The sequence below is a fragment of the Primulina huaijiensis genome, unplaced genomic scaffold, assembly GCF_012295235.1.
Source record: "Primulina huaijiensis isolate GDHJ02 unplaced genomic scaffold, ASM1229523v2 scaffold29509, whole genome shotgun sequence".
NCBI classification, from domain to species: Eukaryota; Viridiplantae; Streptophyta; class Magnoliopsida; order Lamiales; family Gesneriaceae; genus Primulina; species Primulina huaijiensis.
Genome location: NW_027357014.1, coordinates 188076 through 206211, shown reverse-complemented (window position 1 = coordinate 206211; position 18136 = coordinate 188076). Strand labels below are relative to the sequence as shown.

Sequence of the window (18136 nt, the reverse complement as noted above, 5' to 3'; positions counted from 1 at the left end):
ATTTTTTTCTTTCCTTTTTCTTTTTCTACTTTAGAATTATTTTTTGTTTCTAACGAAAAAGGAATGACCTCATTTCAGCAAGCCCATAAATAACCCTTGATTACTATAAAAGGTAACAAATCAACACCAAGTTTTATAAATAGAGTAGGTCTCTTGGGAGATGGTCTCACGAATCTTTATCTGTGAGACGAATCAACCCTACCGATATTCACAATAAAAAGTAATACTCTTACGCTATGTTTGGTAGGAGTGATTATTGGAGAATTAAGGAAGGAATAATATATTATCCGTTGTTTGACTGATTTTTTAGTTGACAATTGATAACTCCCAGTCCGTGATAGACACACTGTACGGGCATGAAAAGAAGAGACATTAGTCCCAACTTTTTGGTGGTATACACAATGAACAGGAGTACATATTTATGCTTCTCCTACCCAATTTACCCTTTATCTCACCAACCAAAAAGACCAAACTCTTCTCATCTCTCTTCAATAGCTGCCTCTCGTATTTCTTCAGGCTTCGAAACTGTTGAAGGGTGAAGTACTTTTCTGTCTTCTGTAGCCGTTTTGTAAGCATCCGTTTGTGGAGGTAAATGTTGTATGGGTTTTTTTTTTGGCGAAGACCTCAAATCGAATGAGACCTGTAATTGGTGGAAGAAAAATGAATTAGAGGTGTGCACGAAACATTTCAGCAGTTAGTTTGCAAGAAATTCACCTTTTCAGTCGTCCTCCGTCCACCCAACTTTGCGAAGCTACGATGATGAAATCATAAATCGGAATGAGATTCCCCCAGCAACAGAGGACGTAAGGGTTAGGATTTGGGTTGAGGAAGAAAATCTCGTGGGTCAAATTTGTACCCAACTATTAAAATTTTACTACTATTTTAATATATACAATAAATGCCTACACTCAAATTTATTTTTACTAAATATATTTATATTATTTTTATTATATCTATATTGTAAATTTAAATATGTAATTATATATCTAATTATTTTAAGAATATATATTTAAATAGCAATGAAGGCATTTAGGTCATTACATTAAAATTTATAGAAATAATCCATCATTTTAAAATCATACCAAACACCATGTTATTTATCCGACCATACTATTAATCCATATCTCTCATTTTTTAATCACTTTGATTACTAATCATTTACTTATCTCATCACTCCAAACGTAGCTTTAGCATAAAAAATAATACTTTTTCATGCCCAAATAAGAGATACTCTTAGCATAAAAAGTAATATTTTTTCGTTGATGACTCAAATAAGAGATCCGTCTCACAAAATACGACCCGTGAGACCGTCTCACACAAGTTTTTGCCTTATAAGTTTCAACTTTCTTCTTNTATATACACAAATAAATTTCATTTTGCTCCAGCAAAAAAAAAAAGAAGAAGGAATTATTGTCTTTGTGTTTTCCTTTCATGATTGTTTCTTTTCTTTATAGCAATTATGTGACAAAAGGTCTTTGCGTTTATTCCTTAACGTTATCTTTTCAAAAAGAAAATGTTTGTTCAAAGAAAGAGAGAAGGAAAGATATGTGTGGAACTCATTTTTGCTTTCAAGGTTTGTCCTTTTCCTCACTGAAACTAATGTTGGAAGATATTTATTTATATACGATTGGAGGCCCATTACATCGTTTAAATTGGCCCAATTCATATGTGGCGGCCCACTTCTTTTGAAAATCTACCTCACTGGACTCTGCATAAGCAGGCTTCTAGTACTTTATCTGTTCGTGTGCTTGGTCGAATGATTCGGTTAAGGAAAAAACTGGAATGATACGGAGCTCGATTGATGATAATGTTATGTGAGTTCTAATTGAATGGCCTGAATTTCTGAGTTCTTTTTTTTCTTCTTTGATTTCTTTTCTTTTTTATTTTTTTGTGTGTGTAATTGTAACTGCTCGGAACAGTTCATGAATGCGTTTGGGGAAAAATTATGCGCAGTTGGAAACTTTTTACGGGACCATTTACGTCGGTCAAGTTTCTTATGTAGCATTTTTTTTCTACCAAACTTGGAAATGTTCGATTTACATGTTAAATTGTTCTTGTGCAGTTTACATGTTAAAATATTCTGTCCACATTGCGGTGTTTACTGCAGTTTATCATGGTGAAGATTGAAGAAGTTTTTAAATTTATGGTGGATTTAATAATACAACAGTTGGATTATTAAATACTCTTTTTACATTGTTGCCAGAGGGCCCAGAGGAGAGAAGTCATCCGGTTTGTAGGCCAACACTTTCTGGGAAATAGTCAGAGAAATTCTTTTCGATGTTCTCTCCATTGTATAGCTCCCTGCCCTTAGCTGTATATCAAAATCAACCGCCTTGTCCACTTGATACTCTGTTATTCATTCCACCAATACGTGGAAATAAAGTCTATAGAACAGAAATTCAGTATATAGCCCATTACACTTGCATATTGAATTTCCCCAACGTTTCCAAGAAGCCACCTTTTTTGACTCGTTCACATGCTCTATATGTATCTCCAGAAAATGTGGATGATAACTACAATGTGCTTGTATACAAGACTAATCCAATTATTCAACCAATTGACTCCAGCACATTTTGCCATTGGGTTCAGTCTTGTTCTAATACTGAAGAGGTTAGGAAAAGGCATGCCTTGGTTGTTAAGAGTATGAGAGATCCAGTAGTTTTTGTTAATAATAACTTGATCAGTGTGTATGTGAAATTTGGGGATTTGGTGTCAGCTCGTGGGGTGTTTGATTATATGTTGGAGAGAAATGTTGTTTCCTGGACGGCAATGCTTAACGGATACCAGAGATATGGGATAAATGATGAAGCTTTGAGATTGTACTGTGAGTTTGTTACCAGTGGGTTTGTGGGAAACTCAAAGACATTTGTGTGCATGTTAAATTTGTGTAGCAAGACCTTTGATTATGAACTTGGAAGGCAACTTCATGCTTGTGTAATAAAGAGTCAGTCGGGTAGTTTAATCTTAAATAGTGCCATCTTGCATTTTTACGCTCAATGTGGTGATTTGGATGGTGCTTTTCTTGTATTTAATGGAATGGAAAGATGGGATGTAATTTGTTGGACTACGATAATTACAGCTTATTCACAACACAGACGAGGGCAGGAGGCTTTTGCAATGTTTTTGAGGATGATATCCGATGGACTTGATCCAAACGAGTTTACTGTCTCTAGCTTGTTGAATGCCTGTGGTGAAGAACAAGCACTGAAATTTGGTAGACAATTACATGGAACCATTGTGAAGAATTCATATGATATGGATGTTTATGTTGGGACTTCACTGGTGGATATGTATGCAAAGTGTGGAGAAATCGTGGACTCCAGAACACTCTTTGATAGAATGAAATGGAAAAATACTGTCACTTGGACATCAATCATAGCAGGATATGCTCGTAATGGACATGGTGAGGACGCCATTAGACTGTTCCGTATGATGGGAAGATTGAAGGTATTTGCAAACAACTTAACCGTGGTTAGTATTCTCCGAGCTTGTGGTTTACTCCGGGCTTTGTCATTAGGAAAAGAAGTGCATGCGCAGGTTTTCAAGACCTTTTCACCAAGCAATATTTTCATAGGTAGTGCACTTGTGTGGCTTTATTGCAAATGTGGGGATTATGTCTCAGCATCTAAGGTTCTCCGATACCTGCCCGATAAAGATGTAGTTTCATGGACTGCAATGATTTCTGGTTGTTCCCTCCTTGGTCATGAGTACGAGGCCCTTGAGTACTTAAAAGAAATGCTGGGTGATGGTGTGGAACCCAATCCATATACTTATTCATCGGTGCTGAAGGCATGTGCTAAACTAGAAAATATTAACCAAGGGAGGCTAATCCATTCCTCCATAAACAAGAGCCCTGAATTATCCAACGTGTTTGTGGGCAGTGCTTTAGTTCATATGTATTCTAAATGTGGGTATCTTTCGGATGCGGTTAAGGTCTTCGATAGCATGCCTGAGAAGAACTTGGTTTCCTGGAAGTCGATGATCGTAGCATATGCAAGGAATGGGCTTTGTAGCGAGGCTTTGAGGCTCATGTATCAAATGCGAGCTGAGGGCATTGAGGTGGATGATTACATCCTCTCAACCGTTCTTTCTTCCTGTGGAGATTTTGAGTGGGACGAATGTTTATCATTACAGCATCGTTCGCAGTCATAAAGATCCTCTTCAACAGATTTCGAGAAATACATTCTGATTGACCCTGTGTAAGTGTTACATGCATGGTTCCTAATGTAAACCTAAGATTTAGAGCTTGAGATGTTGGAAGATTTCACGACCTCGTAGCTGAACTTTCCTAAGGGAGTCATTTTCTCACGTCATCACGACTGAAGTAAGAAATAGATCGATGGGGAACAAAGGCCAGCTCACCTTTTTTTTTACCTCAAAACTTGTGAAGCTACTCTTATATATCACACACACACACACACACATGTATATATACATATCTATTCTATTTTATTAACATTGATGACATGACAATAACTACTTAGGAAGGACACCAACTTTTTCTTCAAACTTTACCTTTATACGATACTAATATTACACTTTTGTTTTTTGTTTTTTTAAATTTCAACACACATTTTTATTTTTAATTTTTTTATTTCAACAATTCAAATATCAATTTAGTCCTTCCATAATTTGTCAAATTTCACTTTAGTCTATCGATAATGATAAAAAAGAATGTACACACACGCATCACGTGTGCAGAATAACTAGTATCCATAATGTTTGCAGTTTGGTCTGCTTAAATTGTGTGATGTTTTCGTGTATTCGCTATGTTAGATAGAAGTATTCCACTGTAGTATTCATCAATGTTATGAAAAAAATTACGCGGTAGGCAGACGGTGCTTAGGCACTTAGGCGGCCACTCAAGAGATTTTTGTTGTTAGCCTATATCCTTGAATATTCTTCTACTTCATCTCTATATTTTTCCAACACTTCATCGGTATCCGATTCAAATTCAAAATATACAACATTAGTTTGAAATACAGACTATGGTATATGTCTTTTTTTTAAAAAAATATTGACAAACATAATATCATGATAATAGAAATTAGATTCGAAGAGATGAACTTTCGCATTTTTTTAAAAAAACAAATAAATATTAATCTGTCTGGATGGATTTCGAGCAGCCTAGGCGGTTGATTAATGCAGCAACATACATATGCATCGCATTTCTAACTGACTTGCCTATATTCCCTGAATTCGTACTATTTATAGTCTTATTTTGAAGACTGTACTTACTAATAATACATCACAATTTACGTTCGACGTGTTATTAGTTAATAAAAAATTTATCTAACCATGCACGTGGATCTTTATTTATTTATTTTTTGAAAAAAAGAAATATTTGATGTTTTCTAATTTTTTTCTTGACCCAACCATTTTAAATATTTGAAAAGGGGGGGAAAAACAAATATGTTGCGTAGATCCACCCAAAAATATCCTCCTCAAGTCCCAAAAACCCAAATAAAAAGTTGCAAAAGGGGGAAAAACAACCAAATAAAAAGTAAATAAATAAAGCAACTGCATGGGTATTATTTTAGGTAATTTTCTCTTCCCAAACTCTATATTATCATCAAACCAAGAAAGCTGTAATCAACCAACTAATTGCATTGAAAGCCTGGCGGGATTTCAACTTTAATAACCTCGTCCATTCCGAACCCAACTAAGAAAATTAATTTTACCCGTTTTCGTATGGTGTAATTTGGCTTAGACAGCGATCTTCCTGAATTTTTACTCCACCTCCATTGCTGCACCCTTCGCTTTCCTACAAAGATTCCCTCTTTTCTTTTTCAATTTTTATTTTGACTTGCATTTCAAGCTGCCCCCCACCTTAGATCCGTGATTAGGTACCTAGACGATTCCTAACCTCCTTTTCTTTTACTGACTCAAGTTCTTGAAAATTGGTGTTTCTTTCTTCTTTTTCTTCACTGTTTCCTCTTTAAAATTTTTTATTTCCGAAAATGAGGTGTGAGCTAGTTTAAAAGTGAGCAGTGTCACTGAGATTTATCTGTGTATAGAAGGTTCACTCTCTGTGTTTTTAAATGATTTGACATTATTGCTCCAGTGGTTTTCCCACTTGTTTATCTTTTTGTTCTTGGACTTTCGGCAACACCTGCATTCTTTTTGATTTCTAGTTATAACATTTTCAGATTCTCTGGCACATTTTCAAGACAAGCCTTTTCTGGGATTTCAGTTGGTCTTTTGCTGTGCCCAGGATCATCTGGGGGCGTTGTTGAATGAAGCCAATGAACTAGAAGCCAAAGATTAGCGCTCCCTGTGTCAATTTAAAGAATAACATGAGGAGCGGCCTATTGCATTTCGAGGAAAAGGAATTTCTGTTTCTAACTTCATATATGCTAGAATTATAGAGATATTATTTCGTAAGTTGAATCAGTTTTGCTTGCATTTTCAAGATCTGGGCTTTGATTTTATTATTTGTAACAAGTAAATTCTTTCTTGAATTTTGATGTGATCCCTCTCTCTCTCTCTCTCTCTCTCTCTCTCTGTGTGTGTGTGTGTGTGTGTGTGTCTCACTCTCTCTGCTATTGATGCTTATGGTATTACCTTGTTGAAGTGAACTATCTCGTAAGATATTGATTTTTGAGAAAATAGTTTGTACCCTGTGCTTTGCGGGGTCATCGCAGTTCATGCGCTTAAAACAGGATTGGTTTACGGTGCTCCAATTTTGATTCAGTCAGAATGAAAGGTCTTCTCTTTTGTTCTTGTAGTTTCTTATTTTTGTAATTCGATTAATCGATGCCATTTCTTCAAGACTTTAGCATCCTTTTTAGGTTACTAATAAGATGCAAGTGCGTTCATATCAGACACTCTGCTATAACTGAATTGCAGGTTGGATTGATCAGGATATATTAGAATTATCAGTTAAACTGTATAAGTTCAGTAAGATGCCATAGTTTACGCTTTCAAAATTACTGCTTTTGTGGAAATAATTATAATCTCATGCAACCAACATTGTAAAAAGAGAACCAAAATTTAAGGCTTAGCAAAGGAGCCGAGTTTTAATACTTTCTTAATTTTAACAATTTCAGAGACATTCACTTAAGGTTAGTAATGGAATCTAATTCTATATACATTTAGTGTCAATGCATGGCTAATTAGATGTGAGTACGTAAATTCATGTCTTATCAAAACATTGTTTGATAATCATAAGTTTATCAAATTTTCATGAGGATTGCGCCATCTTTTCATGATTGTAACAGACACCAATTAATATCAATGCTGTTAATGTAGACTGTAGTATATATTTATTTTCTTTGATTATGGTTCATGACAATTTTCTATTTCACATTGCAGGTTTTGAGGAGGTTTTCTGGGTATTATGATATTATCTTCATCTAAGTTCAAGATTTGCTGTTTCAGCTGATGCTTGAATTAGGTTTGATACAATGTCAAAGATAACCAAGTGGAAACTTGATAAGACCAAAGTGAAAGTGGTCTTTCGGCTGCAATTTCATGCCACACATGTATGATTTCTCATAAATTTCATTCCCATATATGACGACTTTTTGTCTAAGACTTACTCTTTCTGAGTGTCTGGTTGTGTTTACCATACCAACACTCCTGTTAATTTTTGTTTAGACACTTTTTTCAATAGGTTGTACTGTTTGTAGATTTTTGTTTTAATTTTTGAGAAGTACTAGCAGTCTTGTACGTTGGACCTGCTCTAAAGATACTGACTAGCTATGAAGTGGATGAAAATTTATTTGGTTCCGAAACAATGAGTTTGCAATGACTGACCGACATTTTATGTTTGATGTCTCAGGTTCCACAGAATGGGTGGGATAAGTTGTTTATATCATTCATCCCTGCTGATTCTGGCAAACCAACAGCAAAGACAACCAAAGCTAATGTAAGAAATGGGACATGTAAATGGGCTGATCCTATTTATGAAACCACAAGGCTTCTTCAAGATTCTAAAAGCAAGCGATATGATGAGAAGCTATATAAACTTGTTGTGGCCATGGTATGTCTCAAAAGTGATACTACTTGTATTCTTTTTTTGTCCCCGATCTTTTCAAACTTCCTGATTAAATTTTGAACTATTTAATATGTTTAAGAATATTGATAAAATAAGCCTCTCCATGTCATTCGCATGGTTGATACATTACTAATTGCCATGAATTGAATCATTTTCTTTGTTGAAACACTTGACAAATATAGCATCATAAAATTTAGATGTCTTCTTTCTAGTTCCAAGTTACGAGAATTTTTTTCAGTCTAAGGCACGAGTACCATATGGATTTCATCATAAAACGCGTGTTCCGGTAATTTCACTTTGTTTAACGAACATTGTATTCTGTCATTGATATCGATTGGACTGCCAGTCAAGCCGTAGTCTTACCCTGTTCTGGACATGTTGTTTTGAGCTTTACCAAGCTAGTCTAATCTTAGGCCAAAATCAATCGAAGGAAATCTAAGAAAAGCCGAATCAAGAAGCTTAAAACTCACAAGTTCTATCATTCTGGTGAAGTGTGATGAGGTTTGAAGGGAGAAAGCAAATTCATGTAGATGACTACTAAGAGCCTTTACCAAAACTTCAAACTTAAGATATCTAAATGGAAAACGAGGATTTTAAAAGGCTAAACTGGCTAGAACTTGTTATTTCGAAAAGGTTGGAGTATCATAATTATAGCGAACTTAAATGTAATGGTTTCAGAGAATCGTGTTGGAATTTGGAGAATCGAATCTTAGTATTAGATGTTACTCATGGTCTATCGATATATTTGCCACACGTACTAATGGATTCAGTCATACTTTTTTGTTAATGTCTACTAAACAGTTCTTATGTTTCAGTACTGATATATCCCTCCAGTAATCATTGACAGAATGTCAAAGTCAGAGCTAGTGGCAGAATTTTAATCTTTTTAGTTCCATTATGTAGCAAGAAAAAACACATGGGCCTGGCATGATTGTTCCATCATTCTCGAGTAGCAAAAGGGCCAATAGTAAAGACTCGATCTATGGGATTAAACACTATCTTAATATTATTCTCTATATTTTTCTATAAATAAAATTCATGTAAAGGACTTTGTACACATTTGTGGTGGTTTTTGCTCTTCTGTTTATCTTCCCATCTTTAATCACAACAATATCAGTATTTTCCCCCAAATTCATTGATTCCAGGGCGCTTCACGGGCTAGCATCCTTGGAGAAGCCACTATTGATCTTTCTGATCATGTTGATGCTCTGAAGCCTTCTGCTGTGGCACTCTCGCTTCATGGATGCGATTTTGGAACTATATTACATGTGAGGGACATAAAGTTCGTGAATCACATTTTTACCATCGATTTAATTCTGCTACACGATGAGCACATTTATTTTTTTACAACTTTGTACTTTTTTTAACATTCATTTTAGGAGTTGACTATTGACTTGGACTCTTGTGGTGATTTAACTTTAGCTAGTTGATAATAGACAGCATCCAACTATCACTCTTCTACGTACTGTGCATCATCCACTTCCACTTGGAAAGAAAAATGTGCACTATTTAACCATTTAAAAGCTCTCCTTGCTAGCCTACAAATCTCTTGTTTTCCTAAGAGCAGATGCAAACTTGCTACAAAATTTTGAATTTAGAAGATTGGTCTTTCCACCCTCAAAAAAGGAAAAGGTCAATAGAGACATATACTTGCTTATAAAGCTTCCACTCTCTCTAGTTATTATTTTTTTCTTCATCCTCTTCTTTGTCTGTTGCTATTTTGATATCGGTACTCGCTCATAGTAATTAGATAAGCATGGTGGTTAGATTTCTGGAAATTTCACACAAAATGTCACCCTGGTTGGGGTAAGTATTATAAACTATATAGTATAATGTATTTTACATTTGATCTAGGCCAATGAATTGCGTCTTCGGAAATGTTGAAGCTGATTATGACACGCTGATGGTTGACAAAATCGCCTGTTGACATTTTAACTCTTGCTTTCATGTCCGTTACCTATGTTTCTGCTCTTCTAATTTTCTGGCCGCATTTGACGACATTTCTCACACGGCTGTCCTTTTGGTTGTTTATGCTTTTGCTTATGATTATAATGTTATATGTTTGCTACTCCTTATATAATATCTTGATTTATTGCATCTGCATCCAGGTTACTGTCCAGCTCCTGACCTCAAAAACCGGCTTTAGGTACTGAACCAAGACTAAAAAAGACTAACCTTTTTTTGTAAGTGAATTGAAATTAAAAATTTAATGCTCACAGGGAATTTGAGCAGCAGAGAGATCAAAGAGAAAGGGGATTGCAATCAGGGGACGATAGCCATGGTCATAATAATACTGGGAAAATACGACATACTGAAGAGGTCTCCTGTGATCAAACTTACATTGTCAGATTATTTTCGATTTTCCCTGTGGCCCTGCTTTGCTGTTTGTTCATTTCCTCTTTTGGTCATCTACACAACTTGCATTAAATATTCTCTTTGATATAACCTGTCAGATAATGTGTAAACCAAGACTAATTGTGAAGATCAGGTTAATTTCTTACTGATGTATTATGATGGAGGATTAATAGAACAAGGGGACAAGAGTGTCTCTGTTGCCTTTGTGGGAGACAGGAGACATATTTATTTGGCAACTATAACAACAATAAATAAATAAATAAGGAATGAAATTAAGATGGTATTTTTCTTAAATGATTTATTTTATCTATTCCTATACTCCATATCATGTTTGCAATTTCATTCTCTCACCACGTCGATCCATTGCTTTGTCTAGTTTGTAGAATCTAAATGTCTCATCACTTGATCTGGAAATCTTCGATGTCAGAGTTTTTTTGTGTGCTTGGCCGCATGGGTTTAAATTTCTATCATCTTATTTCTCAGAGTTCGTTCTCTATTTTTTAGGTCAGTGCAAGGCTTAGATCAGATGCTAATGATCTCTCTCCCCTTGAGGAAGACATGGACCTGAATGAAGAGTATGCCGACTCGGCTGCTGGATTTGATGGTTCATCCAATACATCAGAAAGTTTATTTGCTGAGAAGCATGATACTTCCAGCATACAAGATGTTGATAGCCTCAAAATAATGTTTGGCGATCTACAAACTCTTTCTCATTGTCAAATTCCTCATTCAGAGAAAGGAGATTCATCTGAACCTCAGAATATGGCCCAAGGGAGTAGTGATTCTGCTTTCATCTGGGATTCAGTCTATTCCTTTGATAATGAGTTGGCAATTGCTAGTGAGGATAACAATCGACTTAGAGAAAGTCTGGGATTGGCTGAATCATCCTTTTTAGGCCTTAAGTTGGAAGTCACTTCTTTGCAAAGTCTAGCCGGTGAATTAGGCACTGAAACTCAAAATTTTTCCCACCTCCTTACTTCTGAGCTTTTTTTGGGTGAAGAACTGGCAAAAGAAGTTTCAGCTATGAAATTAGAGTGCCTGAAACTCAAGGATGATATTAACAGGCTTAAAGATTTAAAATCTATCCCTCAGATTGCCATTTCAGAAACAAGTGACGATCGGAATTATCACTTGCTTGAGGATGTGAAGCTTCAATTTTTAAAGGTAATCTCTGCAGCAGAAGGCAAGATAAGAGAACTTCAAAGCAAGATTTACATTTTCGCTGATGGTTGTGACGGTAGACTGATTTACTCGGAGTTGGAGGCATTGCTCAGTATTCTGCGGAGTGTCAAACAAGGAAATGGGGATGCAACAAACTTGCTACATGTGGTGCCATCAGAAAGCACAGATGTGAAGGAGATCCGAGAAATATGCACAGATGAGCATACAGACCATGCATCCGAAAATGGATTTGGTTTGGATTTGTGTCATCCCGAAAGTATTCTTCAGCATTTCCGTGTTCCCCTTCCTGTCTCTGACCCTTCAGGTGCTATGGATGCATTGAAAGGCCAAATATTTGATCTTGTTAGGGAATTGGATGAGGCAAAAGTTGAAAAGGAAGGTCTTATCAGAAAAATGGATCAAATGGAATGTTATTATGAAACACTTATCCAGGAACTGGAAGAAAATCAGAAGCAAATGGTGGGAGAGTTGCAGCACCTCAGAAATGAACATTCAACTTGCCTGCATGCTTTGTCTTCCAGCAGAGTTGAAATAGAGTCTATGCATCAAGAAATGAATCAGAAGATGATACAATTTTGTAATGAGAGGCATGATTTGGAAGTCCTCAACAAGGAGCTTCAGAGAATGGTTTCCTCTTCAGAAGCCTCACTGAGAAGAGCCCGCTTAAATTACTCTATTGCCGTGGATAAATTGCAAAAGGACCTTGAGCTGCTTTCTTCGCAGGTTGTATCTATGCATGAGACAAATGAAAACCTCATCAAGCAGGCTTTTATACAACCTTCAGAATTAAATTTGCAACGGGACCATAATTTTTTGAAGAATCCTGAAGATTATGATGCAAAACGTGTACCTCAGCATCAGAATCAATGTTTGGGTGACAGGAGAAAATCTCTAGGTGGAGATATTCTTTTGGAAGACTTGAAGAGATCCTTCTCCTTGCAGGAAGAGCTTTATCAAAAGGTTGAAGCAGAACTTATCGAAATGTGTAATGTGAACTTGAACTTGGATATATACTCAAAAACATTGAAAGAATCGCTACTTGAAGCAAATGCTGAAATTGGCACAATGAAGGGGAAAATGGATGAATTTGTAGCAGAGTTGGAACTTTTAAACGCTTCTCAGAATCAGTTGATGATGAGGTTGAATGAAGCCTCAGATGACATTCATAGACTTAATGAGTACAAATCTAGTTGCATTTCTCAACGTAGTGAATTGGCTTTGCAAAACCAGCTTTTAGAAGATAAATTCGAAATTTTGTCCGAGGAAAATCATCTACTTTCTGAGAAGGTGAAAGATTTGGAAATTATTAAAATGGAATACAGAAGTTGCCAAAGCAAAATTGAAACTTATTTAACTGAGAATGTTGCGCTGTCTCTTTCCTTGAAACAAGAAGCATTTGAAAAGGAGAAACTTCAAAATGAATTGTCGCTTTTAGAGGAAAAGTGGAGTATCCTGAAATCTGAATCAGATGAGTTGGCATCTTTGAAGGAAAATCAAGATGATCATATCAGCTTTATGCAAGATAAGTTGGCGAATCTGTTGGAGTCCTACAATAAAAAAGTTTGTGTTTTGACTAATTCACGCTGTCTCGATTTCAAGCACATAGATACGAAAGATGCCATCTTACAGTTAGAAGAGATCCAGCATAATGCATGTGGAAGAATTTTTCAACTGATTGAACAAAATAAAAATCTCAAAGGTGAAATAGTCACGGACAGAATGGAAATTATGTCAATGAAGCAAAAGTTTAAGAGTGACATGCATGATATGGTGACTAAGCTTGATGCGTCCAATGCCCTTGTGGAGAAACTTCAAACTCAACTCGAATCTATTGGCAACAAATTCCAGTTCAGTTTTGAAATTGAAGGGAAGTATGTGCAGCAAAACAAATCACTTTTAGCTGATCTTGGTTTGTTGGAAGATCGAATGCAGGAACTGACATGTAAAAATGGTCACTTTGCCCAAGAGACTGCGTGCTTGGATGCACTGGTTGAGGAGCTTGGGAGTAGTAAATCAGCTATCTGTGCACTGATGCAAGAAAAACGAGAACTTCTTGTATCCTTGAAGAATGAAGATGAAAAATCTGTCAAGATTTCATCTGAGTTTACTTATCTGAAAGAAAGTTTGAGCAATTTGAATGATGAGTTGCAAAGAGAAAAGGTTTACAGAGATGAACTGGAGGTAAAAATTAAAGATCTTACTTCTCAGTTGAATAAGGATCATACTAAACTGATTTATTTGGAACAGCAAAATGCCGAAGTTGTTCATACTAGGGGCCTAGCATTAGATCTAGAGTTGGAGAAATCTAGACTTGCTCATCTTTTGGAGCAGCAAATGGAGCTTATGAAAGAACTTCACCGTCAAATTTCTGATCAATCTAGTCTTGAATGCCAGCTACTTTTACTTTATGATTACTCGCTTGCCGCAGATGTTGAGCTGACTTATGTCTCAAACCAGTACAGATCCCTCTGCAAAAAATATTCCCAGCAGCTTGTGCTCTCAGAGAGTTCTCTCAGGGAGGAACGGGAGAGGTATCATGAATTGGAGGTTACGTTGAATCGATACCGCACCGGTGAAGCTCATTTAAGTGAAGAAAGAGATAACTTGATGAAAATTCTTAAAAGGCTCGAGTCTGAATCTGAAGTCGCTGAAGCTCAAAATAGGCTTCTTTCTGTTTACAAAGATGATCTCAAGAATCAAGTTGAGGAGTGCAAGAGTAAGTTGGCAACAGTGGAAAACAGCAGCTCCTTGGATAAAATCTTACAAGCTTCTGAGGTAGAAAAGCTGAAAAATATGATGATAGATGCTGAAAAGAGATACTGCACCAGTGAAGCTCATTTAAGTGAAGAAAGAGATAACTTGATGAAAAATCTTAAAAGCCTCGAGTCTGAATTTGAAGTTGCTGAAGCTCAAAACAGGCTTCTTTCTGTTTCTAACGATGATGTCGAGAATCAACTTGAGGAGTGCAAGCGTAAGTTGGCAACAGTGGAAAACAGTAGCTCTTTGGATAAAATCTTACAAGCTTCTGAGGTAGAAAAGCTGAAAAATATGCTGATAGATGCTGAAAAGCAAATCAGTTGCTTGACAGTTTCAAAAGAAGAATTGGAAATTTTAATTTTAGTACTCAGAGGCAAACTGGATGAACAGTGTACTGATACAGTGCTGCTGGAGGATTACAAATACACGGTGATGGAGTTACGTTCCCAATGCGATGAAATTTCACATATGCTCTCTGAACAGGTTTTGAAGACTGAGGAATTTAAAAACTTGTCCATCCACTTGAAGGAACTAAAAAATGAGGCTGAAAATGAATTGCGTCTGGCTTGTGAGAAAAAAGAAGCTGAAGGGCATTCGATTGCTGTGCATGATTCACTGCGAGTTGCATTCATGAAAGAACAGTACGAAACTCAACTTCAAGAACTGAAGCAAAAGCTTTCTATATCCAAAAAAAATGGAGAAGAGATGTTTCTAAAATTAGAAGATGCTATTGATGAAGTTGAAAATAGGAAGAAGTCTGAAGCTGTGAACTTGAAGTGGAACGAGGAGCTATCGCACAAAATCATGGACATCGAAAAAGAATTGCAGTTGGTACTTGCAGAAAAACGTGAAATGAGCAAAGATTATGACCGCGTAAGAGCTGAACTTGAATGTGCATTGCTTAGCTTAGAGTGTTGCAAGGACGAAAAAGGAAAGCTTGAAGGTTATTTACAAGATTGTGAAGCAGAGAAATCTCAACTTGCTGTTGAAATTAACTTGGCAAAAGTACAGTTGGAGAATACAAAAGTTAAAAAACATGAAAATGGTTCTGTGATTGACGTGGGATATTCAGTGAACGAGTTACCTCAGAAATCATCCCCTATTGTCTTAGATCACAACAAATCTACTTACAGTGGTAAAAGAATACGTGCAATGTCAACCTTGGCTGATGATGATGCAGATTTAGCAAAGGCTGTAGAGTTGCGGACTTTTCAGGTACTGTCTTCTAAGCTGTGATTTTTTTACCACTTTTTAGAATGATTTAGAAATTAAAACTGCATGACTAAATCACATATGCAGCGATGAGCCTCTCATCGTGCTTCCTTTTACTTGTTGACCTCCCCTAGTAAGGGAGCTCCATGACCTCCACTCCTTTCATATGTTCTTGATGCTTACTAGTTTAAGCTATATTAGTTGATGCACAGCTGCCGCTTTCTCTAGCTAATAATCTATTAAGTTGGAAATTTGGAATTGATTATGATGCCAATAAAAGGTATGCGTAATTTGGATTTCCTCTTATTTTTTATTTTCTGAGAAATGATTTTTCACACCTCCAGGATGGAGGCAAGCATCAGATTCCCGAGGCAGCTGTAAGAGAACACCCATGGAGTAATGGAAAAAATTCGGATGTGAAAAGTGATTGTTTAGGATCCCATATATTGAAATCTAGCCTGGAGCACTTACAGGAAGAGGTATTTCTTGTCTTGAAAAGTCTCAGGCTATCAGGAGCTAAATGTTTACTTCTAAAAGTCTGCTTCTGAAAGTAGGTTTTAATGTAATATATTGATGAGATTCCATCATAATTAGTGCCTTTTCTCCTTCAGCTGGAAAAGATGAAAAAAGAAAATATAGACTTTCACATAGATCATGAGGTGGATCCGAATCTTCAAGTTCCTCGTAGAGAAATTATTCAGTTAGAAAAGGTAAGCTTCTGAACCATTTGTAACTATATTGTAATGTGTCAGCAGGAGTTTCATTTCTGTTTCATTATGCTCTTTTTAAGGCAAATGAAGAGCTCAGAAGCATGTTTCCCTTGTTCAATGACATCTCCAGTAGTGGGAATGCATTAAAAAGGGTTCTTGATTTGGAAATTGCGCTTGCCGAATCTTTGAAGGCAAAGAACAAATTGAACGCCCAATTTCTGAGGTATGTCCTTTACAACTTCTGTAGCGAGAAATGCAGACTAAGATTTTATTGGCATTTGCATCACTAACCTTAAGTACGTAGATGCTGAATCAAGAGATGCAGCATATTCATCCAGCAATAGCTTGATTAAAAAAGATTGTGATATTTATATTATAAATCTAGAGAGATTAATAAAAGTTTTAGCCAAGGTTCTAAAAAACAGTAAGCGTAGCGAATCGTCGAGGTTAAGTATCAAGCATTNATATTATTTCATTAAGAATATTAAAACTAAAGAATTAGCATTTTTTGTGCATTAGACGTGCTTAGATGATCAGGGCTTTGACCCATTTTTTCTCACTTTTTATCAAATTGTTATGTTTTTACTTGCACTTCATGCTTAATCTCGTTTTTGAAATCATTGGTTGTAACCCTCTAGACATTGTCTGGGAGATATAGGACCTCATGGTTGGATAATGTGAATTTTTTTGTGGTGATTGATTCTCTTTTCTTATATTTCTACTATTCTATAGCTCAGCTATTAGAATTTGATTACAACCTTCAGAAGAAAAAAACTCTTTTTTCATTGTACAACGAACATAGTGATATTATTTTTTTGATTGAATTTTAAAAGATGTAAATTGTCATCCAAGTGCTTGTTAAAAGAAGCTGTCATCAAGCCCTTTATCATTTCCTTAGCTACGTGAATAAGGTTGAAAATTTTTGCATGGTTTTCTTCTAGTTCTATTTAAGTCACATGGTATCCAAGTGAGGATGTTGCAAGTCCAAAACTCGTGATATGCCATTCTTATATATTTCACTAGGTTGATGATGGATGCTTATTTTAGGCCTTTTTGTCTACTAACTCTTTTGATAAACATCACATCTATAATTAATGCCACATACGATGTTTGAATATGTATTTCCTGCATATCACAGTTCTTTCTTGAAACAACATGGTGATGAGGAATCGGTGTTCAAAAGCTTCAGAGATATCAACGAGCTGATCAAAGAGATGTTGGAACTCAAGGGAAGGCACGCAATGGTAGAGACTGAACTGAGGGAGATGCACCATCGGTACTCTCGACTCAGTCTTCAGTTTGCCGAGGTTGAAGGCGAGAGACAGAAACTCAAGATGACGCTAAAGAATGTTCGAGCATCAAGGAAAGATGTAACCTTAAATCGGACATCATCTGTTGACTGATATTTCAAAATCCCTCTTCGGGCCGAGATTTGGCCATTTTATCGTGCCAGCAATTGACACTTTCAATATAATTTGGTGGGAATGGGATAGCTTAATGCAGTTATCCTTGTAAATTATTATTGCAGTTGGCCATGTTTTGTACCGGCAAAAAACGGTCCTTAGCAGATAGGCCTTTGTAAGAAATGAAATATATTTTCATTTATCGTGTATAGAAGAGTATCAATGAATATGCATGAATTTTCCCATACTCGAAAGTTGAATTCTATTATTTATATTAATCACTGTATTTTATTTTCGATTTATTTGCATATATATGAAAGGATACACTTGGTAGGTTTTCAGTTTTCTATTCAGGTATGAATTGAATTTAGCATACGTGAACTTCAATGTCATGCTCGCATAAATGTAAACAAAATGTGTACTTATCCAAATATCTAAAGTATGTGGAGGGTGGGGATCCGATACTATGCCAAATCTGAGGGGAGCAAAGCTTAATTAGATGCCAAAAAGTTTAAAAT

General features: G+C 36.1%; 2 protein-coding genes across 4 annotated transcripts; both read left to right on the top strand.

Annotated features, from left to right (window-relative positions):
- Positions 1 to 1699: 1699 nt before the first annotated feature.
- On the top strand, positions 1700 to 4191 carry LOC140967905 (pentatricopeptide repeat-containing protein At4g18520, chloroplastic-like). 2 transcript variants are annotated; one of them, XM_073428689.1, is made up of 2 exons: positions 1700 to 1814; positions 2213 to 4191. In XM_073428689.1, exon 2 carries the CDS (start codon positions 2278 to 2280, stop codon positions 4150 to 4152), a length of 1875 nt encoding a protein of 624 aa, XP_073284790.1. In that variant the 5' UTR covers positions 1700 to 1814; positions 2213 to 2277; the 3' UTR covers positions 4153 to 4191. The 2 variants fall into 2 exon arrangements, with proteins under 2 accessions (XP_073284790.1, XP_073284789.1); XM_073428688.1 differs by lacking the exon at positions 1700 to 1814 and adding an exon at positions 1931 to 1989 and having other exon boundaries at positions 2204 to 4191.
- Positions 4192 to 5608: 1417 nt separating this feature from the next.
- LOC140967904 (uncharacterized) lies at positions 5609 to 17865 on the top strand. Of its 2 annotated transcripts, none has more exons than XM_073428686.1 (11): positions 5609 to 6337; positions 7323 to 7484; positions 7784 to 7984; positions 9145 to 9267; positions 10108 to 10145; positions 10219 to 10318; positions 10859 to 15508; positions 15850 to 15984; positions 16117 to 16215; positions 16296 to 16438; positions 17354 to 17865. In XM_073428686.1, the coding sequence occupies exons 2-11, from the start codon at positions 7407 to 7409 to the stop codon at positions 17616 to 17618; spliced, it is 5832 nt and encodes a 1943-aa protein (XP_073284787.1). In that variant the 5' UTR covers positions 5609 to 6337; positions 7323 to 7406; the 3' UTR covers positions 17619 to 17865. The 2 variants fall into 2 exon arrangements, with proteins under 2 accessions (XP_073284787.1, XP_073284788.1); XM_073428687.1 differs by lacking the exon at positions 5609 to 6337 and adding an exon at positions 6555 to 6706 and having other exon boundaries at positions 7315 to 7484.
- Positions 17866 to 18136: the final 271 nt, after the last annotated feature.

Bases quoted from the DNA above. Each gene is read 5' to 3' on its own strand.
- LOC140967905 (XM_073428689.1), top strand. From the start codon at position 2,278: ATGTTCTCTCCATTGTATAGCTCCCTGCCCTTAGCTGTATATCAAAAT.
- LOC140967904 (XM_073428686.1), top strand. From the start codon at position 7,407: ATGTCAAAGATAACCAAGTGGAAACTTGATAAGACCAAAGTGAAAGTG. The intron at 7,485-7,783 runs GTATGATTTCTC...TTGATGTCTCAG, and splicing joins TGCAATTTCATGCCACACAT to GTTCCACAGAATGGGTGGGA. The intron at 16,439-17,353 runs GTATGTCCTTTA...TGCATATCACAG, and splicing joins TTGAACGCCCAATTTCTGAG to TTCTTTCTTGAAACAACATG.